At 36.5% G+C, this 27373-nt stretch overlaps 2 protein-coding genes, 1 long non-coding RNA gene and 1 other non-coding gene across 4 annotated transcripts; 2 read left to right on the plus strand and 2 right to left on the minus strand.

The window, feature by feature from the left end:
- Positions 1 to 728: 728 nt before the first annotated feature.
- On the plus strand, positions 729 to 15772 carry tpd52l2b (tpd52 like 2b). The gene is given in 10 exon segments (XM_051879281.1): positions 729 to 1190; positions 2402 to 2553; positions 2711 to 2770; positions 2772 to 2860; positions 8752 to 8799; positions 9287 to 9388; positions 11554 to 11580; positions 11886 to 11927; positions 12215 to 12263; positions 14097 to 15772. Coding segments are annotated over 10 exon segments (675 nt in total). The 5' UTR covers positions 729 to 1171; the 3' UTR covers positions 14184 to 15772.
- Positions 15773 to 16520: 748 nt separating this feature from the next.
- trnae-cuc (transfer RNA glutamic acid (anticodon CUC)) lies at positions 16521 to 16592 on the minus strand. The gene has a single exon. It is a non-coding gene; the product is annotated as a tRNA-Glu (tRNA).
- A 229-nt stretch (positions 16593 to 16821) lies between these two features.
- On the plus strand, positions 16822 to 18841 carry ppdpfb (pancreatic progenitor cell differentiation and proliferation factor b). The gene is made up of 5 exons (XM_051879282.1): positions 16822 to 17050; positions 17568 to 17659; positions 17754 to 17831; positions 18184 to 18283; positions 18443 to 18841. The coding sequence occupies exons 2-5, from the start codon at positions 17605 to 17607 to the stop codon at positions 18564 to 18566; spliced, it is 357 nt and encodes a 118-aa protein (XP_051735242.1). The 5' UTR covers positions 16822 to 17050; positions 17568 to 17604; the 3' UTR covers positions 18567 to 18841.
- A 15-nt stretch (positions 18842 to 18856) lies between these two features.
- Positions 18857 to 26927, minus strand: LOC127504543 (uncharacterized). Its single transcript, XR_007927400.1, has 4 exons — positions 26805 to 26927; positions 21627 to 21745; positions 21028 to 21135; positions 18857 to 20913 (listed from the first exon to the last, which is right to left on the minus strand). It is a non-coding gene; the product is annotated as an uncharacterized LOC127504543 (long non-coding RNA).
- Positions 26928 to 27373: the final 446 nt, after the last annotated feature.

Here is a 27373-nt window from a genome sequence, read left to right on the forward strand (position 1 = left end):
ATCGGACATTTAAACATATCTTTTATTCCAAACATAGGACTGACCTGAAGGAAAATGCTAAATCTAAATGCAGGTAATAAACTTGATCTCTTTCTCACAATACTCTTCTACATAATGCAGTAAGCTTCAATGAACAATATCAACTGAGAACATACAGTTTACGTCGCTAAGAGTGGTTGCTAAGGGTGTTGTGTAGTGATACACAGAACCGTTGGGTGAAGCGGTCATAGCCGTGTTATATCGTGAATAAAACACAGCTATTGACCAATCAGAATCAAGGACAGGAAGTAACCGTTTTATAATCTTCCTTATTGTGATATCTAAGTAAAACGGCTTATCAAACAAGAAAAAACTTAGGACATGACTTTATTTTGTCCATGGGAAATTGATTGGATGGTTGTAGTTTGCTATTGCTGTGATCTGATGTGAGTGACAGATTGTCCCGCCCTCGCGCCAGTAAACAAGTCATCAGAGAAGAGGTGTCGCTGCAAGAGGGAGGGGAAGTTATTAAAGATTATAATTAAGGGCATTTAAAAAAAAAAAAAAGGAGGATAAATCATTTATAATAAACACTGGGATATTCCATTAAAATAAGAATTGTTAATTTTGATTTCATCGTGACTTTAAAGTCGGTGAGCAGTTGATTCGAAATTCGCTTTAACCGAATCAGTTCGATTCGTTCACGAATCATTCAGAACGGTTTTGTAAAAGGATCGATTGATTCTCTGAAAAGACTCGATCCAAAAGAACCTTTTCTTCACTAATCACACATCTCTCATGCTCTGTAGAACTAGACGTAGGATTTGATGAATTAATCAAAGACGTACAGTTTCTGGTATTCTGTTTGTTCATTAGAAAAGGCACGCTTCTCTTAAGTAATGGTATGCTAGATTTTCCAAAAACAAAACAGCAGTGTGGGCCAATAGTGCTTTTCTCAGCTATTTTGTTGATCGCAGGAAAAAAGACGCTAGTAAACGTCATCTCAGGGCGCCGGAAAGAAAGGCACTTGGGCAGCTCTTCAAGCTGAGCTGGCTGATCGCTCGGGATCTTGTGTTGGCTTGTCAAGCGCTTTTGGATGTTTTGATAGAAGAGGGAAGACACGTAGTTTTTTGCACCGTCTCCTGAATTACGTAACTGTCAAAGCAACATTTTGAAGATCCGAACTGACGACATGGATTCCGCCAATCAAGGTAAACAAAAACAAAGCAATCGAAAAAGATACGTTGGATTGATAGAACAGCCTGTATGTTTATCGCGTAATGTAGCGATAACTGTAGCCTTATCTCTGGATGCCAGCGTTGTGAATGTGTGGCGGTGAAGGGGAGATCAGGGCAGGGCAGGCGATCAGGTTACTATTGCACGACAAAAACACGTCGAGGCTGAGTGGAGGTGTTTGTATTACAGTAATTTGATTTACATTGAAATCAAAGAGATTATGTAGGCAAGTTATGGTGCCTTTTGCTCTGCGTTCGGCTTTTGTTTTTTAAGGTGTGATGGTTTTCTACTTGTATTTGGGATTTTAACACTAACCCATCAGTTAGGACAGCACCGGTCGATTGTCTATTATCTATTATGTCACATTATGTGATGCTATTTAAATGGTCAGTTTAGGGTCAGTGAGGGGCTGACGACACATCTCATTAATAAAACTTACACCCCACGTGACCTCTCTGTCACAGCCTGACCTAAATTGGGCACGGTTTGATAAAACCTTTTAACTGTGTACACGTGCATATCAAATGGCTGAAAATATATAAACAACATACTGTATATAGTTTTTTTTAAGAATCTATAACAATATACCTTTTCTGCTGTTTATGCTTTTGCCTCCGAATGTGTCACGTGAAGAGTGATTATACGTTCATGGTGACAGCATAAATAAAATAACATAATAAAATGAGGGTGTTTTCTTTCTGTGGTGACATATTTATTTACTATTGAAAAAGGAAGTTTGGGTGGAACAAATTGAAGGACTCATGCCTTTAAAAAATAGCCAATAAACTTTAGTTATGTCACATCCGTGAACCGTGATTTGCTACTTGCTAGTCTGTTGCAGATAATATTAGGGACGTTCTCATTTTAGACAGCATTTAATTGGTCAAAAATTTGTGCAGTGTAGATCAATATTTTAATATTTTGGGTTCATTTTCCCAGAAAAGAAAGACTTTATAATTTAAATGTATCTGCTAAAAGTATTTTTTTTCTGTACATTTGTCAAGGAGGAATATATATATATATATATATATATATATATATATACACACACATATATTTTATTTGCTTATTTATTTATTATTATTAATTTCATTTTTACATTTCTGTATAGTGTCACAGAAAATATGCTCTTCACCTTTAACTTATGCCACTCAACACACACACAAACACTCTCTCTTTCTTTCAGACATCAATCTGAACTCTCCACATAAAGGCCTGGGCTCTGACACTCTCTCAGACGCTCCTGAAGAGAGGGGGGCAGCAGCTGTGAGTCCAGAGACTCTCCCCCCAGGTCTGACAGAGGAGGAGGCAGAGGAACTGAGACTGGAGCTCACCAAGGTAAACACCCATGAGATGTGCTTATCTTCTCCTATAGGTCTTCAGATTAGGGCTGTTGATTTAATGTTAAGAGTGTTTAATTATAAGTTTAAAAAATATATTCCTGTTGTTGAGTTATTTACCTCTCTAAAAATAATCTGTGACGTCCTCATATCAGGTTGAGGAGGAGATCCAGACCTTGCGGCAGGTGCTGTCGGCTAAAGAGCGCCACGCGGCAGGAGCTGAAGCGTAAACTGGGACTCAGCCCCCTGAGCGAGTTCAAACAGAACATCACTAAAAGCTGGCAGGACGTCCAGACCTCAAACGCGTAAGGATGCCTTCCTTCTACATGTCCCGCTTACTTAAACTCAGGAGGTGATGGATACAACCCTCTGGGATGTCATATGCAAAGTCAAACCCTAAACCCCCTTCACAGACCCTGCAGGATTGACAGTGATTTGACATAATTTTGGACAAAATTTAACAAAATTTAGAACAAAAAGAGTTTGTTGAAGTGGCAATTGGGTCACGACTCTGTATGATGGCAGGTCCTGTCCAGTGGAGGAATTCATGGCAGAACTGAACCTTTTCGAACTAATCCACCCTCAATTTGCTCTCCTCCAGCTCACACACATTCCCCTCGCTTTATGCTGCTGGAAATCAGCCTAAAAGTAAAGAGTCTTGTTTTGTCTAGTTGCGTTTTCTGCAGGATACATTACCACATGAAAGCATTAGAAAAAGCTCTTGAGTGCCTGTTCAGGAAGCAGAGATGACCGTTGTTTTCTGTGTATATTATGGGCAGGCATCTATACCATCAGCTGGAAGTCCTTCAGCGTAATTGTTTTATCAGTTGAAAAATGGCAGTCCAGTTTCAAAAGGTTCTGTGGGAGGATTGTAGTCGACTCAGACATGAATCACCATTGTTTATTTTGTTCCAAGCTGGGGCTCATGGCCATTGTTTTGAGTGTGACTCTCGAGGTTTTAGACAACAGATGCTTGATGTTTGCTGTTTTTGATCCTGTAGGTGGATCAAAAGTTTAGGATGTTACTCATGTGTAGTTTAGAATGATACTCACAGGATCCAGCCTTGGTTTTCACATTTACTGTGATAGCATCATGCATTTTAAAGGGGTCCTTGATTATGATTTCACTTTTTTAACTTTAGTTAGTGTATAATGTTGCTGTTAGAGCATTGAGTTACGACGCTCAAAGTTCAATGCAAAGAGAGATATTTTCTTTTACAGAAATCGTTTTTAAGGACTACAACAAATGGCTGGTAGGGAGTAGGGACTATAACAAGCTTATTTCTGGGTTGGTGACATCACAAACCCCAAAATGTACATAAACTCTGGGGAACACACAACAAAAAGGGCGAGGCCATGTTGGGCTGCTTTAGAGAAGAGGAAGGGTTGTTGTAGTAGAGTGTTGTTGCCATGCCGTCATTTTACGCTTCACAAACGAGGGTCAATTCAACGCTGGATTTGCACAAAAGATTAACATGATGGCACATGCTAGTCGATGAGTTGAATCACAGCAACTACATAAATTTACGTCCAGATGAATTCTAAAAGTTGTAACTTCTTCCTGAGTCCATCAGTGTCCGACTTTGTTTTGAACAATGTAAGGTTGAACACCATTACTGACAATTGTCATTTTGGCTGCGTGAGATTCTCCAGCTTTGTTGTTGTTGAGTAACCGAAGTGCGAGCTGTTAAAGCTCCGCCCTCTTCTGGAAAGGGGGCCAGGAGCAGCAACTCATTTGCATTTAAAGGGACACACACAAAAATGGCGTGTTTTTGCTCAAACCCAAATAGGGCTAAATTTGACAAGCTATAATAAATTATCTGTCGGGTGTTTTGAGCTGAAACTTCATGGAAACATTCTGGGGACACCGAAGTCTTATATTACATCATGATAGGGGCATAATAGGTCCCCTTTAAGAGTTATAAATCGAAATAAAAATTGTTTGCCTAAATGTATGTTAAATCAAAGATCAAATCTGCCTGCAAGCTTGAGGTGAACAGGAGTCTACAGCAAATACAGTAAATTAAAAATCCTTTTCCTGACTTTCCAAAAGAGGAAAAAATATAGAGTGACTGGCAATCAGAAGAGAGAAGGATGTGAAATTTACGGTCACTACTTATGCTGAGGTAATATAACATTTAATGCTAAGGTAATATAAAGCAAAATATAATGTTACAAATGTACATTACATTAAAAAAAAATATATATATATAAAAAACTTTATTAGATTTACAATGTTAATAGCTATGGAAACACATCAACACAGTCTGTGAAAAGGATCCGTACAGTAAGTAAGATGTATACAAAATTTAATTGGGCACTTACTTTGCACATCATTTACTCAAATAAATACTGAAATTAGCCAATGGCAACTCCAAATGGCCAAATATCAGCGGAATAATTTGCTTGGCCAATAAATCAGTCTGTCAGTCCTGTGAAGTTATTGGTCTGTAGTCAGTCAGAGAATGTCATAGTAATTTTTCGGATTATCAGTTACACCACACGTTGCTTTAGTGATGTTCACTATGTGCTCTGCTCCAGGCAGCACATAACCATGTCTGTGTTTTTTAGCTATGTGAAGATATCAGAGAAACTGGGCCAGTGGAATGAGAAGGTTACAGGGTGTGATGTGTGAGTGTTTGACCATGTTGGCACGTATCAAGAGTGTATTTGCAGTGAAAGCATGAATTCCTCTCACCTACTCTCTACACGTCAATGGGGATGAAGCATTTGAACACCTGAATCCAGCTCAACCTTTGACATCTCACCATCAAACAACGTGTTTCAGGAGGAAACATAAATGATGCCTTGGGTTTTTTCTGCCCTGCTGATCACAAATCAGTGGATGCAGGGCATCAAAATATAGATTCAGGTGTTCAGATGCTCTGCCCGTTGATGTGGTAAATGAACCATTTATAACAGATACAGTCTGACACAAATAACTAAAACCTGTCTCTCAAAGTGAGATGGATGGTTTTTAAAATGCTATGATCTGGTTTCCTGTAGCATCGACTCTAACCTGCTCTACAATATTTTTTCAGCCCTGTTAATTCTCCATTTAGAGACTAAATGAAACCTTTCACAGTACTGAAAGAAAAGGGCTGTTCATAAAAGAAAATAGCAACTTAATTGGCACACGACGAGGGCCAGAGTTATGGGTGTCTGAATCGCTGAATCATGCATCACATATTTTTGACTCCTCTGTTTTTTCCCCTTCACAGTCAGATAGTCAGTCTTTTTTGTCCACCCATGCAAATAGTACTCAATCTCTGAAACTATCAGGATTATACAGCTGTTTCCTTCTTTAAATGTTATGCTGCTTTCATGTACCCTGAATTATCAGCCACTGAAATTTGAATCAGCTGTTTACCTTCTCGTGTATTGAAATTATTTGTTTCTATATTAACTTTTTTTGTGTGTGTGTCTGTTGCAAATACTTCCTCTATACACAATACTGTTCAGATGTTTGGGGTTAATAAGATTTTTTTTAAATGTCTTTAAAAGAAGTCTCTTATGCTCACCAAGGCTGCATTTATTTGATTAAAAATACAGTAAAAGCATCAAAATTGTGAAATATTATTACAATTTAATATAGTTTTAGTTCAAAAGAGCAGCATTTATTTGAAACAAAGCTTTTGTAACAATATAAATGTCTTAAATGGCATTTTTAAAAATCAATTTAATGTGTGATAAATAAAAGTATTCCTTTCTTCAAAAAAAGAATAAAATCTTACTGACCCCACATCTTTGAATGGTCTACCAGCCTACACTGCCAATAATAAAGTGGCATAACAAACAGATTTTTAGCTACTACTAACTGTTGAAGCATCTGCCATTTTGCTTGATTTACCAAAATTCAGTGCCCGGTTGCATAAATTACCTTAAGTTTTTCCCTTAAGTGTGTGACACTTTACCCTTGCCTAAGGGAATGATTTGAGGCTGTTACATATAATCCCTTAAACACTTTTCTTAGATCCGTTAAGTGATTTACAACGGACACCTAGGATTTGCCGTAACAAAATTCTATCAAGAATTACAACTTCAGTTTCTACTATAAAGCAGCTCTCCAGTGTATTCATGTTTTTACTCGCGGACTTCTGACCTCGATGAACTGAGCAAAAGAAATAAACCAGAGAAGATTTTCCAAAGTCAAAGAAGGTGCAGCCTTCACCTTCAGCCACACCTACCTAGTACATAATCGCCACAGACCAATGGTAGTTCGAAGGTGTTTACCAGCCGGAGTGAACTTTTCCAGAAAGTTAGCTTTGTCAAGCTGTTGTGAACTCCTGAAACAAACACCAAACAAGCTTCATTTTGACCTGATTTTGTTCTAAATTACGTCACACCAGTTTGTTTTTTTATTTCACTTGGAGTATATTGGGTGAAGTTTTCAAAACCTTATGTTATACTTAGGAAAATGACAGTTAAGGGGCTTTATGCAACACTTTTTTTTTTTTTTAAAGGATTACTTAAGTGAAAAATAGACCTAAGGGTTTATGACATTTCACCTAAAGAATGTCTTAAGTAACACTTAATAGGTAAAAAAAATTACACTTAAGGGATTAGTTCAGTTCAGAATTAAAATTTCCTTTTAATTTACTCACATGTCTTTTTTTTTCTTCAGTCAAAAAGAAATTAAGGTTTTTGAGAAAAACGTTCCAGGATTTTTCTCCAGATGGACTTCAGTGGCCTTCTCTGGGTTGAAAGTCCAAAATTGCAGTTTCAGTGCAGCTTCAAAGAGCTCTACACGATCCCAGCCGAGGAATAAGTTTCTTGTCTAGTGAAACGATTGGTCATTTTCTAAAAAAAAATAAAAATGTATATACTTTTTAACCACAAATGCTTGTCTTGCACTGCTCTGCAATCCGCCACGCATTACGTTGAAAAGTCACATGTGACGTAGGCGGAAGTACCACGGTAGGGCAAAAAACTCCACCTAATTTACTCCTCCAACTTCAAAATCGTCTGATATCGTTTTTACCTTTTTTTTTTTTTTTTTTTTTTTTTTTTTTTGGTAAAGGGCTTAATCTTTGTGCATTCACTTTGTAGACACTGGGTCTGTACTTCCGCACGCATGACGTTTCTAACGTGATTACGTAATCGCAGAGCCGTGCAAGATAAGATTTATGGTTAAAAAGTATATACATTTTTATTTTTTATTTTTTTTAGAAAATGACCAATTGTTTCACTAGATAAGACCCTTATTCCTCGTCTGGGATCGTGTAGAGCTCTTTGAAGCTGCATTGCAACTGCAATTTGGACCTTCAACCCGTTGAACCAAAGTGAAGTCCACTATATGGAGAAAAATCCTGGAATGTTTTCCTCAAAAACATTAATTTCTTTTCAGCTGAATAAAGAAAGACATGAACATCTTGGATGACATGGGGATGAGTAAATTATCAGGAAATTTTCATTCAGAAGTGAACTAAACCTTTAAGGTGCTTTTTGCAACCGGGCACGTTCAGCTACATAAACAGGGCTGTCATCAGTTGATTATGTTAAATCAGGCCCTGTGATGAGCCTAAGGTCACTAAGGGCCTCTATTTTTCCCCGGGTCCCATGAATCATAGCGGCAGTCCTGATGTAGTTGCAAGTTCGTAGCTGAACCTGTCAGACAGGCTACGTTATCACGAGTGTGTGAGAGATCTCCCACTTCCCTCTTTACACAGTTTGAATCACACATCCAGACTGAGACGTCTGAGCATATGTTTGTGTAAGAAAAGTCTTGTCATGTTTAGATGAACGAATGCCACGTCTGCAGCAATACAAACCAATTGATGCTTCCTGAAACCATACTTGCTGTAGTCATGAATATTACATCAAGGTCTACTTTGCAATATCCTGCACACTAACATGCTTCGTTTCCCAATAGCTAAGGTGGTTTATAATATAACTTTGTATTTCAAGATTTGATTTGACTTTTTGTGCTTGGAAAACTGAAATATACTCACACATCTTATGTGATCACATGAGTTTCTTAAGTTGAATGTCTGGAGTTTGTGAGTCTAAGAATGATGTGAATTTAAGTGGTATTGCTTTGCTGACTGTGCAGTTTATCAGCGCTTGCATTCTGTTTGTGAGGCAGCATAACTGTATAATCGTAATTTAAAAATGAAAATGTTGTATGCGTATGTGTTTATAGCACGTTGTGGTTGTGAGAGTGGAGATTTGAATGTATTACCCTGTTCGTTTGTAGATATGTTTCAGCTTCTGCCACTCTGGATGACATTACCAGCTCTGAAGTGTGAGTTACTTCATTCTTTACGTTCATTTTTGTGTGTTTTAAAGGTTGTTTTCTGGTTTTATTATGGTCCTGAAGGGTTAATGGATTGATTGAGGGTGGCTTGCTATGCTTTGTGGATATTTTGCTGATGGGTTTTTATAAGATATTACAGTCTTATATAGCTTTTTTAGTAGTGTCAATTGCAATTGCAAATGTGCTTAATCTGTAGATGTTTTGTGGTGATACTCTCTTTTTCAGGATTATTTGATGAATAGAAAGAACAGCATTTATTTGAAATAGAAATCTATCAGTGAGACAACTAACATTTTTTTTTTTAAATGAATTTAAGGGTATCTGACTTGATTTTGTCACCTGGAGACTGTGGTTGTGTTGACTAACTCAGAAGTGGAAAAGTTCATGGACATCAATGAGTTTCAAATGTTTTTTGTTTTTTTTTAATTTCTCTCTCTTCCCACGTCCATTTCTTTCTGCGTTCTTCCTCTTACAGGTATAAAAAGACTCAGGAAACGCTGTCTCAGGCTGGACAGAAGACCTCAGCTGCCCTCTCCACCGTTGGCACTGCCATCAGCAGGAAACTGGGTGACATGAGGTAATGCACAAGTCAAAATGCCCACCCATATTCTTCCTGTCTTCCTCTTGTACTCTTATTCCAGTAACTAATAACAGTGTGACACTGCAATCACTTGGATTTGAATCCTTTCTTTTAAAGGCACAATATGTAAGATTTTTAAATTTAAAATATCCAAAAACCACTAGAACAATCTTTCTGTGTCATTCCGTCGCCTGACATTGACATCATATCCGTGTTGCCCTCGATTTCCAGTTTTACTTTAGTAGAAACCATGGAATCACAGAAAAAAACTAATACATTATGTTTTATTAGACAGGTGAGCAGCTGTTTGGACACATTTATCAACAGAAAACTAATCATTGTTATTTAGCTCAACACGGTTAGTCTTATTGTTTGAATCGCTTGTTTTCTTGATTTACCACGAGTACCATGTTTTTACCATGCCGCAGAGACAACACTATTTTGTCAAGTGGCTAACATTGCATAATCAGAGAGAGCTACCTGCTTTTATTAAAATGTCATCCAACTTTTATTACTATGATATCCTAATGTCAATCACTGCAAAGTGCAACAAGTAGAGTAACGTTATAACAACTTGCAACACACTCAGATGTATTTAGTATGATTGTTGTAAAACCCCACATACGTAACGAAAAGAGTGGAAGCAGACAACTGCAGCATAAGCATAATAAAAGCTCCGCTGGACTCGAGACCAGTGTGTCGCGCAGGTATCTCTCATCAGCGAGCTTGTTCCGCTCCCACGGCTCTGGCCCACCCTGCTTCATACCACAGTAACGTTAATAAAACTTTAATACATTAGCTCATCCATGAACATGATTTCTGCCCAAGTCCATCGGATTCCTTTTCATCGGCAGTGGAGGTGAAGACAACAACTCCCATGATTCCACTCTCATTCACAGTGTCATCAAGCTACGCCTTTGTTTTGAATAAGCGACCTCTGGTGGCTAAAATTACAACAGCTTTTAACGTTTACTTTTTTTTTTTTTGTAAATATATATATTTCATATATACTATGAAATATAAGATAACAATACAATAAGAATTACCCATAGTTCCCTGTTAATGTCCTTGTTAATTATTTTGTCTAACTCTGCAATTCATTTTTGTTGTGTCAACACTGCACATGATTTATCTTAAACTGCATTTGCATGTTTGGCATTTCATGTACTTATATTGGATCTCCATCACATTCCTCTTATTTTATTCTCATTTGTGTAGACAGGCAGTACAAATCCATCTCAGATTAATTGATTTTGAAATATGTAAAGCATACATATTTGCTTTAAAATCTGATTAAATCAGAGTGTGAACAGTCATTCCCAAAGATTGTATTGAAAACTGAACTGGATTTGTATACAGTGTGAACAAAGCCTTCATGCCTGTGTTCCCTCTGTCCCAGCTTTCTTTGGTTATTGATTCACTCTTTTGCATTTGTGTCATATCCTGCTGTCATTCACCATCACTATAAATCCATGATTATCCATAGCGAGTGTTAATGCAGTGTAGCCACCGTCAGAAGAGCCACTTCAACTGCATTCAGCTGTTTTACTTTAAACAGAAGCTCTCCCTAACCTGTTCTCCAGGCTCCTGATTCACTTTACTACATTGTTTCAGTTCCTACCATTATTTGCACACATTTATTGAACTTCCTTCACCACCCCTAACACAAACAGAATGCAGAAGACATGGAGCTTTATGAAGGCCTGTATAATAAAAACCTTCTGTTTTTAGTTAGTCCTCAGTTTTCTGACATTCAGAGGGCCTGAGACACAGTTATCAGAATCAAAATCATCAGACGATTAGCTCCATTCAACAGATCAAAAGCTTCAGCCACGTTTTATCAATGAAAGCACTGCTGTTCTGTTTTTCATTCATCAGACAAATAATTACATCACTCAAATTTATTTGCCTTTTTTAGCCAATGTGTAATTAACATCTATTCATGTTCATGATTCATCCCCATAAAATGATTTCTTTGTTTTTTAGTAGTCTGATAAATCAGTGGATTCACTTGACTTTAACCACCCTGTAGTCCTCTATATCAGTACGAACAATAATTCTCATAATTTGTTCTTCCTGCTTGCTCTGGTCATGCTTAACTCCCATCCTGATCGGTTTGTATTCCCCTTTCTTTTTAAACGCTGCCTTTGCTTGGTCTACAGAGCTCTTCCTTTCTCTAACTCCTTTAGGTAAGACTGATTAATGTCATGAAATAATTAATGCATAACATAGAGCTCTGTTTTTAATACCAAGCCCATTTAATACAGAAAAAATGCTTTTATTATCATTTAAAATTAATATGATTTTAATGTTATTTTAGCACCAAAACCCTGCTTTATGCATGAATGAAATGAAATGTGATCAAAACTTTGAGCTGCTAATGTCGGAGACATGTCTGAGACTGTGTAACCCAGTTGATCTCTCTGCCTCACATGCTTTCCTGCTTGCTTGCTAACACACACAACTTTTTCTTCCTTTAATGCTTTCGAAGTAGCAACTACTCCATTCGCCATTCAATAAGTATGCCAACTATGAGGTAAAGTACTAGGGTAAAACGCTGCCCCTCAACTCAAACTGTTTTTGATTCATTGGACATTAAAATATTAGATATATTGTTCACACAAATGACTACATATGTTTTATTTAAAGCAAAAAATACTAAAATGTGTAGACTGCTGGATTGAATATTGTCCTTTTTGCATGCTTATGGTTTTTAACCTTTTTATTTGCCAGTTAGTTTTCTGAGTACACTTGCTTATGCATAGTTAATTGTAATGCCTCTTCCACTATGAACTCTGGGATTAATGTGTGTTTGTTAAACAGGAACTCTCCAACCTTCAAATCGTTTGAGGACAAAGTTGGAAACATCAAGGTAAGGCTTCACTTTTGAAACTGGGTCATTGACATAATGCTCATTTTTGCAGATCTATTAATTTATTCAAAAATACAATTGACACATTTTAAAGAAAAAAAACGTTCATCCATCGAATCAAAGTCATGTAGTACATCCAACATGAAAAAACATTAAAAAACAAACAAATGTTATCATATAAATTACCATTGAAATGTTTAGGTTCAGTAAGATATTTTAATGTGTTTGAAAGAAGTCTCACTCAGGATGAATTCATTTAATCAAAAGTACAGTAAAAACAGCAAAATTGTGAAATATTATTATGATTTAGAATAGATTAAATTAAATGTTTTCTATTTTATCATATTTTAAAATCTGCATCAGCCGCCATTGCTCCAGTCTTCAGTGTCACATGATCCTTCAGAAATCATTCTAATATGCTGATTTGGTCCTCAAAAAACGTTCCTAATAATTATCACTGTTAAAAACAGTTGTGCTGCTTAATATTTTTGAGGAAACCATGATACTTTTTTTTTCAGGATTCTTTGAATAGAAAGTTCTTACTGACCCCAAGATTTTGAACTATAGTGACCCTTGAAATCCCTCAGGGCCAGTTTTTCTTGTGGTTACAACCAGAGCTGCATGATTAATCGTAAAAAGATCGCAATATCGATTCAAACACCTTATTTTATTAAAGGGTTAGTTCACCCAAAAATGAAAATAATGTAAAGCAGTTTTGAAATCGGCCATCACTAGATATCATTGAAAAGTCGTTATTTTGTTTTTTTGGCACACGAAAAATAATTCTTGTCGCTTTATAATATTAAGATTGAACCACTGTACTCACATGAACTGTTTTAGATATGTTTTTAGTACCTTTCTGGATTTGAGAAGTTCAATGACATTGCTGTCTGTAGATGCCTCACTGAGCCATCAGATTTAATCAAAAATAACTTAATTTGTGTTCCGAAGATGAACGAAGGTCTTACGGGTGTGGAACGACATGACGGTGAGTAATAAATGACATTATTTTCATTTTTGGGTGAACTAACCCTGTAATGACAACGATTCGCCCATGTCTATAAAACCTTTGACAAAATCATACCAGAACATTCAAATCTGCGCTGCCGCGCTGAGCCAGAGAGAGCAGTTTTGAACCACACAGTAGTTATTTCTGTGTTACAGATAATCAAATGATCACAGAAGTACTGGGATAAAAGTTTAAAGTTAGGATATAAATGCTGATGTCTACGATAGCGATCAAAATAGAGCAAACCACCTTTTGAAACTAACATGGCGCTTCAAATAACGGTTGTATCAATTACATCTTACACCACTAGGTGGTGACAAGTGACTGTTAAAAAATGTATTTGTCATTGAATTATTCATTCAAAAGATTTGTTCAAAAACACTGATTCATCCAGTAATGAAACAAGTATTTATTAATGAGTCATTGAATTCATTCAAAACTATAAAAAAATTTTTTCCAGCAATTAATATTTTGTCAGAACCTCTAGTAAATTACATGTTGTTGTATATTCAGAATCGTGATCTCTAGTTGAAACCAAAAAAACGTGATTCTCATTTTATCCAGAATCGTGCAGCTCTAGTCACAACCCCCCAAAAAGCTTTTTTAAAAAATTGTAATTAAGATGTAATGAAAATACGGTATTACTGTTTACTTGATGATTACAGATAATGAAATATAAATTTTTGCTAGCCATATGAAACCACATACAAAGACTACATGTCTAAAAACTTGACGGATGCATTTTAAGCTTGGACACTCATTGACCTGACTATTTGGGATCTGTCCTGCCTGTTTCTAGATCTTTTTCTGTTTGTGTGTCTCAGTATAAGGTGGTTGGAGGGAAGGCCAATGGTGAAAGTGCTCACTCTCCGAACGAGTCAAACCCCGTGCAGGACAACGCTCCATTCTGAGAGCCCACACTCCTGATTTAAACACTCATCTCATTTCTTTGTGAATCCTGACAACACCCACACTTCAGTTCTCCCAATCCTCCCTTTCTTTCTCTCCCGTTCTCTCTGAATTCTTTCATCCCTCCTTCCTCTGTCTCCTTTGATACTCCTCCACCTACTGCTAGCATGTGCTTGCTCATCTCACTAAAAACAAACACGCATAGTACAGGTTCTGTGACATGAAATCATCACAGGTTGTACAAAGGAAGAAAAATGTTGAATCATTTTGTATTAGAAACTATTTTACACTGCTTTGCATAATGTTTTTACATAACTTTTATCTATATATGACTATAAATGAATACAAATAACTATATTTAAACAGTACTGCCAAGCAGCGTTCATCAGACGGCAGAGGGGTACAAAACACACAAAGAGGAAATATTTAAATCTGAAGGGGGAGGATTTTAGGCCAATAAAGAAAAGAACAGAAACTTGCTGCAGGTTTCGATGCTGCTGAGCATTCAGTTGAGTTCTTTTTTACTCTCAGTACAATGTGAAGCGATGCTTTGCTGTACACCTGGTGAATGTCTGACCTTCTCAGCCGGCCTTACACTCTCACTCTGTATTGCTTTATTGGACTTTTGCTGGTAAAAATGTTACATGAAGATGTTTTTGCTTTATATCCTCTTTTGCTCTTTCTTGCTCTTGTTCAAATTATTATTATTTTTTTTAATTGATGGTGATGTTTTATTTATGCTGTGTTTACGTCGGAAATCACTTGCCTTTGCTTTGTGCCATGCTGTGAGTGCCAGTTAGTAGATGTCATAGACCTTTTACTGTCAGAATGTTTCAAACTATCACCAAATTATCACATCACAAAGATCACTTTGTTCAATTGTAAGAAATAAAAATGCAAATGCTCTCGTGCGCACTAACCCAAAATGTCAAATGGCGAGTAAGTCCTCCTAAGTAAGATTAATTCCTTTTGTTAGTGGCATTTGTTGATTTTTCCAGACAGACGTAAACACTAGTGTAGTCTGTATGGTAGCACAGTCACTTTTTACCTGAAAGATATTGGAATATATTTCACTATTAGCAAGTGTAGTCTTTTTTTTTTTTTTTTCTTTTTTTTTTTATAAATCCGTTCTTTCCTGATATTTCATTCATTTGTATGGGTGTCAGTGGGTGGCCTTGTTTCAGTATATTACACAATGATGATTACATGCATTATAGGATTACATGCATTTGACTGACTGATGCTGATGAGAAAGATGCCAATATCACATGACTTTCTACTGGAATCTGTGTGTTATGCCATAGAATTAGAATACACCTGTAGTTCCTCATAGTGCAAACGTTGGAAAGATGAGAAAGGATAGTGAACATTCAGAGGAAAAGGACTTTTTATTATTATTATTATTATTATTTTGAGTAGTATATGCACAAGTCATTTGGGGAGGTGGTTTAGGGAACAGGCACCATATAGCTTTAAATTAGGGATCTCAGCCTAGCTGTTCAGGCTCTGGTAATTTTCTTTTAAAACAACAGTGGTGTAATACATTTAATTTGTCGATTGTTTGTATATCAATAAAGCATTCGTTCAAATAGTTTTTGTTTGTCGTTTTATTTTACCCTCTTCCTTTCATAATCTTAGTGACGTAAATCTGCCACTAGGTGGCAGTACATCATGTACATTACAACTGACAAGAGCAAGATTTTGGAGAGGCCATGTGCTTTTACAGAGATGCTCAAAACATGCTGTATCTTCTTTTTTAACATAAAACAAAATTATAACATTTTTGTTATATTCTTGCCTCAAAATGTAGATAATATAAGTTTTATTACCTCTTCTTTACAGACTCTTGAGTTCCATTTTCAGTCTGCCCAGGTATTCCCAGTATGCTATACTTTCTAGCTAACACTTTATTAGCGTTTTTATTGTATAATGCCTATCACATCATTAGTTACCATATTAATTAGTTAATAGTTAGAAACGGTCATTAAAATTATTTAAATTAAATTCTGTCACAGCAAATTACGGTGAAAATACCAAAGACATGAACAATACTAAGAATAATTCAGTTGCCTTATCTTGTTCCTTATAAATGTTTTTATATAAGGCTAGGTTTTTAATAATCTGTTTCCCCGAAACTGTCCTTTCTGTCTAAAAAGCAAACATATGCGTCAGTCTCACGATATGACTAGGTAAACAGTTTTTATTTAATCAACCATAGATCAAAATCTGATTCGCATGTGAGCCATTACCAACTAAATCATAATTTTACACTTATGTTTACGCTCAATTAAACGGTTGTTGATTGTATTTGTTCTAATTATTGAGAAACAAAACAGTCATTCCCTGACCGGGAATCGAACCCGGGCCGCGGCGGTGAGAGCGCCGAATCCTAACCACTAGACCACCAGGGATGCGTATAATGGTGGCTCAGTGATCCAGTGTTATTGACACAAATGAACAAAGTTATTAAATTTATTTATTATGTGTGTATATTGATAATATTATTCGGTATTATGCACACAGTGTGTTACAAGACCACATTTTGGTAACGCTTTCATTGTTTCTGAACATTTTCAGAAAAGAAGCACCAACCCTTCCGTCCTTGATTTCGCTGGTTTGATCCGGTTCCACGCTGAAGTGTTTATATAGAAGACAGAGAGGCCCCGCCTCCATTCGCACGTCTATGTATAAATATCAACGACCGAGTTGTTTTTGTTAGACAGCATTGCGGTAGATATTTCCGGACGTGGAGGGACTTATCCATCCAAACCTTTTCAAATGGGCCCCGTCGCCTAGCGTTTTCTCCCCAAAGCCTCCGACTGAATCGAGCAGGGTGCTCTAATAACATCAGCACGAGCGGCAAAAGAAGGTGAGGATGTGGTCTTACAACTAATTTTTTAAAGGGTGTCATTGTTTGGGTTAGAATCTGAGCACAGTACATTTAATCTATCACTGTTAATGTTATGCGTCTTGCCGTAATGTTCTGCCATGCATGTTTTCTCATGTTTGGGGTAAAATGTTTCTTTTGTTAATGCATAGCCAAGCTTCAACTGCTGTAATTCCTATGGGCTTACTGTAACTTCCTCGCGTAGCCTTTTGAAAAATGCTGTGGGAAGCCTTTTCTTAAAGAACCCCCTCATGTGTCACTTAGTCTTGTGGTTTGACACTAAAACATAATGAGTAACCCTTATAATAACAATATCTAACCAAAACAAGGTTAAACCACATGTACATGAGTGATACAACCTTTTAAATGCCTTGTTTTGAGTCTCTGTATTCATTAGAAGCCATTTTCAGGGTTAAGATGAAAAATGATTATCTGGTTGAATTATGTGCCACAGAAATGGTCTTATCTAACCAAATGTCATTTTTGCTCTCCTCACAAGGTTTCCATCTAAGTCACGATTTACACAAGTCTGTAAAATGGCAGCCATCCCAGCTAGTGGTTCTCTTGTTGCCACTCATGACTACTACAGAAGTAAGTAGCCTTTGCAAGTGCTTTACTGTTACAGTTATACGCAATATTAATAATTGATGTTATACAGAGAATTTGTATGACTGTTTCTTCTCAGGGCGCATTGGCTCTACATCCAGTAGCAGCTCGTGTGGAAGTTCAGAGTACAGTGGGGAGGTTATTCCACATCATCCTGGTGAGTTATGCTTCATTTCAATCTCTCTTCAACCTCCTGCCTAAACCGATAATTTATTGCAACAGTTTTGACAATTTACAGACATTATGCAACACAAGTCTGTTGAAATGGGTGTCCTTCTGACTTCCATCAAATTTTTGAGGAAGTCACCTCATTGAATTTAGAAAAAGGACTGTTAGTCATCTGGCAGGGCTTGGATTGGGTCGTTATGTTCACCTGACTGCATGTCTTTGTTTAGAGACTCTTTAACAGTGATTGCGTTAGTGCTTATGTCATTGTATACTAAATCCATTAGAAGATTAGGAAAGACTGATGGTGCTTTGTTCTGACCTGTTGTTTAATTGTGCTTTAGGTCTGCCCAAACAGGATTCTGGTCATTGGTGGTCCAGTTTCTTCTTTGGGAAGCAGAACCAGCCTGGTATGGGAACTCTTACTGAGGAGGCTCAGCAGAAGTGAGTCACTGGATTGAATTTCACCCAAGTTGGTGCACGTTACATGAAGGCCTTGCTGATTTTAAAAGCCGATGCTGTTGCAAATTTTAGATTTTGTAATGAGTGTATCGGTTTGTCATATCAATTGATATAATTCTTAATCTGGTTGGCTCTCTGCAGGTCAGGGGTGGTGAGTGTGACCAATGGGCAGGTGACATGTGTTGCCCGGGAGATGGTGATGAGGCAAGCGAGCGAATGTAGCGATGGAGGCAAGTCGGAGGCGGGGAGTTCTCCTCATTCCTGAATCCGAGACCAGATCAGGACACCAACGCTAGGGGACGGAAATGGCTCCCTTTTTTTTCTTTTAATTTCCCATCCATATAATGGGCTGTTTTAGTACTTTTTCATCTTTCTTTTTTGTATTCATTGTTTTATATATCATGTAATAAATGGATGAGCTGAAACTTGCAAAAAGAATTTTGTACATTTTTACACATCTGTAACACTGATGGAGATTTTGTTACTTGTTATTGTCTTAACCTGTGTTTTTCAGCACAATAAATTGTCTTAAACAGCCCACTACTGCTCCTGGACTTCTTTTTTTTTTTTTTTTTTTTGTCTTTAATAATGAATGAACTGTACACCATCTCCCTTTTACAGTTAAGGGAAAAGACCTTTCAAAAATACTTTGCTATGCATTTACTAGTTTACTGGAAGACATATTTCAGATTAAGTGCAGTCATAAATAATTGAATGCTAAAAGATGAGAAATATAATGAGGTCTTGAGGAGGGACACCACATTCATTGTCCATTTCCTTTGCACATAGTTATTTTGATATGACATTTATTGGGAATTGTGTCTGTGTGTATTACAGCTGTATTAAATGATTTCTAAATGTGCAGTGTGGAGGAAAGGCATCCTGCATTTGTTCATTTCATATAAAAGAATGATTAGATTACGTAACAAGCATGCTGAAGCTAAATTTGGACAAACAGACTCTTTGATAGTAACTGAGGGAGACAAAATGCCATAACCATGAAGAACTGCTCTTGAGCGAAATGTCGGTTCCCCTCATATAGAAATGATCCAAGAATTTTTAAAAAAGCCAAGTTAACTACAATGTTTTTGGAAAAAAAATTTTATTCAAAAAAATGCATTGAGCTCAGTATCCTTTTGAACAGGGTGTGCTGCAGGTCCAGGAACTAAAAATAGGTTTGAAGTGCTTTTGAGTAGAAAATAAAGCATTTTAAAGACATTTTACTAAACTATTGCTTTCTGAATAGAAAACATCTACTTCATACTTGAACATGGTTTATGTAAGCCAAAAAGAATAGGACAGAGTGCCTGTGGACTTCAAAATAAGCAGTGTGGGTGGTAGACCAAACAGTGAATATGGAAAATTGCTTGGTAGAGATGACGTTGTACAGCTTTGTTTGCATGTGTACATGGATTTTCCAGGTCAGTAAGTTCTGATGGTTGGCTAGATACATGGAAAAGCCTCTTTGTGGCATGCTGACTCTGTTCTTTTTCAGGCATCATTTCTCCTTTGTTCGCAGCAACAGGTCCCAACTAAGAGATTGTGACAGGTGCTGTGATTGGTAGTTTATTGGGAAAATAAAAATAAATTTAATTTACTTTTTATTTAGTGCAGAATAGATGGATACCCATTAAAGACAAATCAGTTCACTCAATTGCATATTGGCTATTTTCTGTTTAGGCAATAGATACAGTTCCTATGTATTTCAATGATGAAAGAGCAAGATCTCTAAAACTAAGAACAATATTATAAATTATTCTTTATCTCAAATCACGTCATATTTGCAGGTTGGTCCAGCTAATGCGCATGCAAAATAAGTAAATAAATAAATAGAATAATATAAAATAAAAATGCCTATGCTTTGTGTAAAGTAAGCAGAGTAAATGGAATACATGACTAAATGGATATTACAGTAGAGTATAAAGTTTGGGGTCAGTAAGACATTTGTTTAAAGAAAAAAAAGGGTTTTTTATTCAGCAAGTATGCTTAAAATCGATTGACTGTAAAGACATTTATAATGTTACAAAAGATTTCAATTTCAAATCAATCTTTCTAACTGTTTTTAACGCTGATAATAATAAGAAATGTTTAATTGAGCATCAAATCAGCATATTAGAATGATTTCTGAAGGATCATGTGACACTGAAGACTGGAGTAATGATGCTGAAAATTCAGCTTTGCATCACAGGAATAAATTACATTTTAAAATATATTCAAACAAAAAAATGGTTATTTTAAATTGTAATACTATTTCACAATTTTTACTGTATTTTTATCAAATAAATGCAGCCTTGGTGAGCATAAGGGACTTATTAACCACAAACTTCTGAATGGTAGCATATAAACAAACTAATTTTTCCTTTTCTAACATGCAAGTTTTCTAGATCTGTAGACAATGCAAAAAAATCTAGGTATTAATCACCGGAGCAGCATATTTAATTTTAAATATTGTGTCTGTAGAGAAGCACACTTTTCAGTTTTCCAGCACTATTTTTGTGCAGGCATCTACTTGACCACACAATCAGCAGGACGTTTGGAAGAGGTTTCGCTGGATGTCTGGCTCCTTGAAACCACATTTATTGTCCAGCGATTGTTCATAGGTCCTGAAAAATCTATATTCAGACAGAAATATAGGGAAAAAAGAGACATTGTTGGGGCATTCTTGTCAGAAGGGCTAAATGTACATCTAGTTAGATCAACAGATCTCTGTTGAACTTATAACATACCTTGGAGTTTGGATTTGGTCAACCAGACAGTCACTTGTCTTTGCTTTGGTTCCATTAAGTTATCAGAAAGACTATTAACTGCCTTCATTTTGTCTGTTGGGTAGATACCTGCAAACAAAAACAATAACATACAGAAACAGACGCAGAATCTGAAGGAAAGTAGTTAGACGGACCACTTCCCCACTGAGGCAATCCTCTTAGGAATGTATTTTATTAAAAAAAGAAAGAAAACAACAACAGTGTAATCCCTTCTGAATCTGCACTTTATTCAGCATTTAGAGCTCTTTTAAATGTACAGTAATTTTAAACATGTTTGTTTTCTATTATTTCTTTTTAGTACTCAGTAACGTTTAAGGAATAAAATTAGGTCTATTTTTGTCAGTTCACAAAAAGAGGAGCAATGTTTTTATTTGGTCAACAAATTAGTCAAAGACTATGTCGGTTGATAAGGCTAAAATAGGAACAGTGTGTGCTGAACATTCAGGTACAAGTTCATTCAGGAAAAACAAATAGTGATTCAGGAAATTGCAGACAGTCAGAATTACACGTGTCCTGTAGCTGGTTAAACAGTAGAGAGCTAAAAATAGTGCTGCACTTACTCCGATAAAACTCATTCCGAGCGAGCAGACACACGGGGGCATTTACGGTGGTCATGGTCAGCTTTTATGTGCAAATATGACAGAACCAAATGCTCGGAAAGTGGAGTGTTCTTTGGAACCTGGAAAAATATAGCAAAGAAGGAGGAGTTAAAGTTAGTGCTGAATGAGCTTTATTTGTTTTATGGTCAGGGAACAAATATTCTCATCAGAGCGACATAAACATGATAGAAAAAAAAAAAATTCTGGGAAAAAAACTGGTCAAAGTCCTTTTTGGAAAACTAAAATCTCTTATCAAGCTTTAGACAAAACTTGTTGACTCCAAATTAAACAGACATGCTGATTGTAGATCACAGGTGTGTCAAAAGTCATAGAAAGGACCTTTGTCCCAGTTTTGCTCAAACTGTAAACAGAATCCGCTTGTCCTATGTAGGGTTTGCTGTACACATAAACATGTAAGATCCCTAAATATATGTTTAGTTTTATGTGAGCAAAATTGATGTTGTTCTGAATATCAGATACTATCAGTCCACATATAATCGTTTCTAAATAAATCAGTGTTTTTGAACAAATCGGTTGAGTGAATGATTCAATGACTCTTGCCACCTGTTTCAATCCTGAATGAATCAGTTGTTTTGAATAAATCTATTAAATGCATGATTCAAACTCACTCATATAGACAGTCACTTGTCGCCACCTACTGGGCTATCGATGTAACTTGCAGAAACGATTATTATAAAATGGTTAGTTCCAGTCCTTGACTCTGATTGGTCAATAGCTGTTTTATTCACGATAAAACGCGACTATGGCCGCTTCACTGCACAACACCCTTAGCAACCACCCTTACCAATGTAAACATATGTTTGTTCGCACTGATACTGTTCACTGAAGCTTGTATTACCTGCATCTATATAGCATTTTTCCTTCAGATCAGTCCTATGCAATATCTTTTTCACAGTTAAGGGGTTTTCCCGTGCTCTGACACTGACAGCGCTAGTGTTTACAACAGCATCTGTCCTTTCAAAATTAAAAACTCTTCACTACTGACTGACTCACTCAAACAGTCTTTGCCACCATCTATTTTTAGTTGCTCTCCATGAGATGACACATTCTGTTGTTGTTTATGGTCAGGGACTATTTTTTCTAGCGGAAGGAAGGTTTTTAGTGATTTTACTTCATGAAAGTTGCATCGATATATACATATATTTGTTTTAATATTTGTATACATGGAATAACCATTTTATAAAAGCAATAAGCCTTGTGAAGCTGTGGTTTACAGTGAATTTATAACAGGTAAAGGTTTTTTTTTCTAACAATGCACCTTAGCTGTTATAAATTCAAACCATGGCTTCTTGGGGCTTATTGCTTTATCATCTTATCTTATGTTTGCCTGATATGAATTCACTAGGGCTAATAATGGCTACATTGTTATGTGATTTGGCATAATTTCTGTTTTTAGCTGACAGCTTTATGCCATACTCTTCATCTTCAGTATGTGTTGAAAATACTTTTCCACCTCTAAGAATAGTCACTACCATCACACTAACAGTCTGAGAGAAGACAGTGTGAGATCATAGCTGGACGATGCTAATTTTGGAAATGAACTTTGCTCTTTATAGTCAGCCAAAAGTTTATCATTTGATCCTGTCTAATATATTGTGGGCCTTGTTTTGATGCTGAATATGAAAGACAATGCTTCTCAACAGATCTGCAGTCTCCTGCATGGCTTTCTTTCTTTTTCTTTACTTAGGCCTGTTAAGGCTCTCTTAAGCACAAGACTAGTTTTGAGCACTAATCCTTCACTGAGTCAACATTAAATTGGTCTTGAACACAAAAGCCTTTGTGTAAAGGAGGTGTAATCCACAGTGACATAACACCAGTGAGAACAACGCTTCATCAGCACACTCTGATGATGTTAAAGAGTGAAACAGTGAGGGATTAAAGGATAACTTGATATCGTTTGATCTCATTTGAAAGATCATAAAAGGTTAGTACGGTTTAGAGACGACTGGAATTGAATTCAGATGCAGCAGTCTGAAAAGTTAATGGAAAAGGGTATCATTCTTCTACAGAATCTATGTCTAAGTCCTCCAACCATTTTACAAAGACCAAAAGACTAAGGTTTTTCTGTGAATTGATGTATGTGGTGGGCGAGTGTGTATTAGAGACAGAGAGCTGGCCTAAGAAAAAGAGAAACAAGGAAACGGAGGAAAACTAATCCTCACAGATGTGAATAATTCTCTTCTAAACTTCCTCCACAGTAAAACAAAACAGTAACAAACCCCGTTTCTAAATGTAGCTACAAAGAAAAATAAAAACACAATTTAAAAAGTCCTGGACAAATGGAATTTTTTCAGAGACCTGCTTGGTTAGTATCATGTCAACATACTAGACATATCTAGGTCAGCTTATATATATAGCTTGTGGTTATATATACAGTCGGCTTAATGTTTTTAAGTGTTTAACGTTTCTTCAAATCTAAAAACAGTAACGTTGCTGATTATATATCTGCCGTTTAATTCGAAAGTTCATGCATTATGTCTTGACCTTATCTTTAAGTGAACCTTGCCTTTTTGTACGCTGTCTGTCATGTGTAAAAATCCTTAAAGTCCAATGGCAGTATAAATGTCCCAGAAGACATTAATCTTGTGAAGAAGGGAAAGTCTGAGGAATCGTTGAGCATGTCCAAACACAGATGACACAGACTGTACCTTTATATCAAACCCCTCCTTCGCTCCAGGCTCAAGGACTGACAAGCTATTTGCTAAGGAGCTGAAGGTCCCACCCTGAGGAACACCCCTGTGCTTTCTTGACCATTTGGGAAAGACTTTGGGATGAAGGAACAGTTATGCTCTGCAACAATATCTTTCAGTCCTCAGGGAGTGCCAGTGGAAATTCATTGCACAAGAAGCTTCTACTTTTACACATGAATGCTACTGCTTTTGAATGGACTTTTAGTATTTGTTGTAAAAAATAAATAACTATAATAATTACACTGTTTATTAAGCTCACTGTCTGTCTTTTTTTTTTTTTTTTTTTTTTTTGCCTTTTGTTGTAATTATGGTTATATTCTGTGCAAAGTCCAGTTCACACTGTAGGTCTTTGAGGTTAGAGAAAACCCAGCAAGCCATCAATCCACTTTGACCTATATTCTCGTGGTAGGAAAAACAGGACCACTTCAGAAAGACCCAAGTCATGTGACATGCCTGCTAAAGAGTCTTGAACAGGAGGAGCCATTGGGGTGAAGCATGCTCTTCTGTTTACTATCCTGCCTTGTATTTTAAAGGTCATTCTGTATAAAGGTGAATGTTGGGCAGAGAATAAAATGGAGGAAAACAGGAGAAATAGGTACAGAGTAATGAATAAAAAAGGACTTCAGTTGCCCTTCAGAAAAACTAAAATGTGGCAGTTTTGTGTTTGAGATGTTCTTACACTAAGGACGTAGCAGAGGGTAATCTAACTAGTGCTTTGTTATTATATTCACAGCCTTTTGTGATGAGATTAAGATAATTTTCCAGATCTCTGAAGTCAATCTTATTTATTTTTTGCATAAAGCTAAAATATGCAGAGATTGTGGCCCATTAGTTAATCAAACAATAATGTCCATTGAACAAATACACATTTTTTTTAATTTATTTATTTTTGCCATGGAGGTTAAAGTACGATATATATGTGTAAATATACACTAATATTAAAGGGATAGTTCACACAAAAATGAAAATTCTGTCATCATTTACACTCTTCATGTTGTTCCAAATCTGTATCAATAGTTTCTTCTACAGAACACAGAAGAATATATTTTGAAGAATATTGGTAACCAATAGTGATGGGGAAAAAATTAGAAAATTGATATTCAATGCTTTTGCATTTTCTCATAAAACTGAGAAATGTTCGCTCCCTAAAATTGTGATGTGAATTAATATGAGGTGTGAGGCAAAACGACATTTCAATGCTTTTTACAATTAAGTGAACACAAACTTTCTCAGGGAAACGCAATACTTTTGTGAAAGAATGCAAAACTTTGTGAGAGACAAAAAGGTTTACATGCAAAAATGCAAAGTTTTTTGGGGAATGCAAAAACATTTAATTAGGGGCTCCATAGTAACCAAACAAAATTATTATTTTGTGTCATTCAGTTTTGGACCAACATGAGTGTGAGTAAATGAAGGATGAAGGATTTACATTTTTCAGGAGAACTATCACTTTAAAACACTAAAATACTTTTTTTTCCCTTTGGTACTATTTCTATAGAACTATTTAGCGATTACTATTACTCCTGAAAAAAATAAAGGTTAAATATATAAATACAATTATTGTTTTTTCCACATTATAAATTAATGTTACTACTAGTACAACTACAACTCCTTTTCCAAATCACCCAACAAATGCAGAAAGGCTCTTTATTATATTCCTTATTCCTCATTCACACTTTACATTTAAAAGGAATAAGAAAGGTTAATTTAAATATTACTATAAAACGGATAGTTCCGGCTCTTGATTCTGATTGGTTGAGCCGCGTTCGAAGCCGTTGTAAAATTCCCGAAAACATACAGCTGACCGCATTACATGCAGTATCGCTGCGCCACCGAATGTGTATGTTGCTCTGTCTGTCTTAGAAACCACTCTTTACTGCATTATGTAGAAGAGTATTGTGAGAGAGATATCGAGTGACCGAGTGTATTACCTGCATTCAGATTTAGCATTTTCCTTCAGGTCAGTCCTATGTTCATAACATGCGCTGCGATCTTGTTCTTTTAACATTTCATGGGTTTTCCCGTGCCCTGCTGACAGCCTGACACTGACATCGCTGGTCAAAGCATTTGTCATTTGCGTCTTGTTCCGTGTTCACAAGTTTCAATATAAAAGTCTTTGCAACTGAGTGACTCGCTCATAAAGACAATCTTTGCCGCCATCTAATGCCGTAATAAATAACTTCTGTTGCTGTTCACGGTCAGGGACTATTTTTTTTCCAGCGGAAGGAAGCCTTTTAATGATTTTACTTCATGAGAGTTGCATTGATACATATTTTTTGGCTTTAATATTTGTATTGTGTGGTAATGAAATCGTCCCTTAGCTGTTATAAATTCCCTGTAATCCACAGCTTCTTGGGGCATATTGCTTTATTAAGGCCTCAAAGGGTTAGTTCACCCAAAAACAAAAATTCTGTCAATAATTACTCACCCTCAAGTCATTCCAAACCCCTAAGACCTTTGAAGCGTCGAAGTGTCAGTCATGTAGGCTGTCTATGGAGGGACACAAAGCTCTCAGATTTCATCAAAAAGATCTTAATATGTCTTCCAAAGACTAATGAATGTCTCACCCTCTCGAAATGAGGGTGAGTATATTAATGACAGAATTGTAATTTTTTGGGTGAACTATCCCTTTAAGTTAGACAGGTTTAACCCTGAAAATTACACCCACACATGATAGCGCTACTGAAACAGTACATGGCCGCTGCAGTTACCACATTGCACCCACAACGCTGTAAAAACTTTGGCTTGGTGCCAGAGCTACAAAGGTTAGTGGGTGCATGTCTATTTGCGGTTGACCTCAACTGACTGTATAATTTTGCAAAAGAGCAACATGAAACCTGCTGCTATATTCATAAATGCAGACATTTCCAACAGTTAATATTACCTCCATCCGCTCAATGTTGGCCGCTTAAGGACATATGAACTGCCTAGTTAGTTGTGAGGTGTTACCCTCATCATTATCATATCACTCATGTGGTTAGCAGTGTGGGCACGCTG

Source organism: Ctenopharyngodon idella, chromosome 22 (genome assembly GCF_019924925.1).
Source record: "Ctenopharyngodon idella isolate HZGC_01 chromosome 22, HZGC01, whole genome shotgun sequence".
NCBI classification, from domain to species: Eukaryota; Metazoa; Chordata; class Actinopteri; order Cypriniformes; family Xenocyprididae; genus Ctenopharyngodon; species Ctenopharyngodon idella.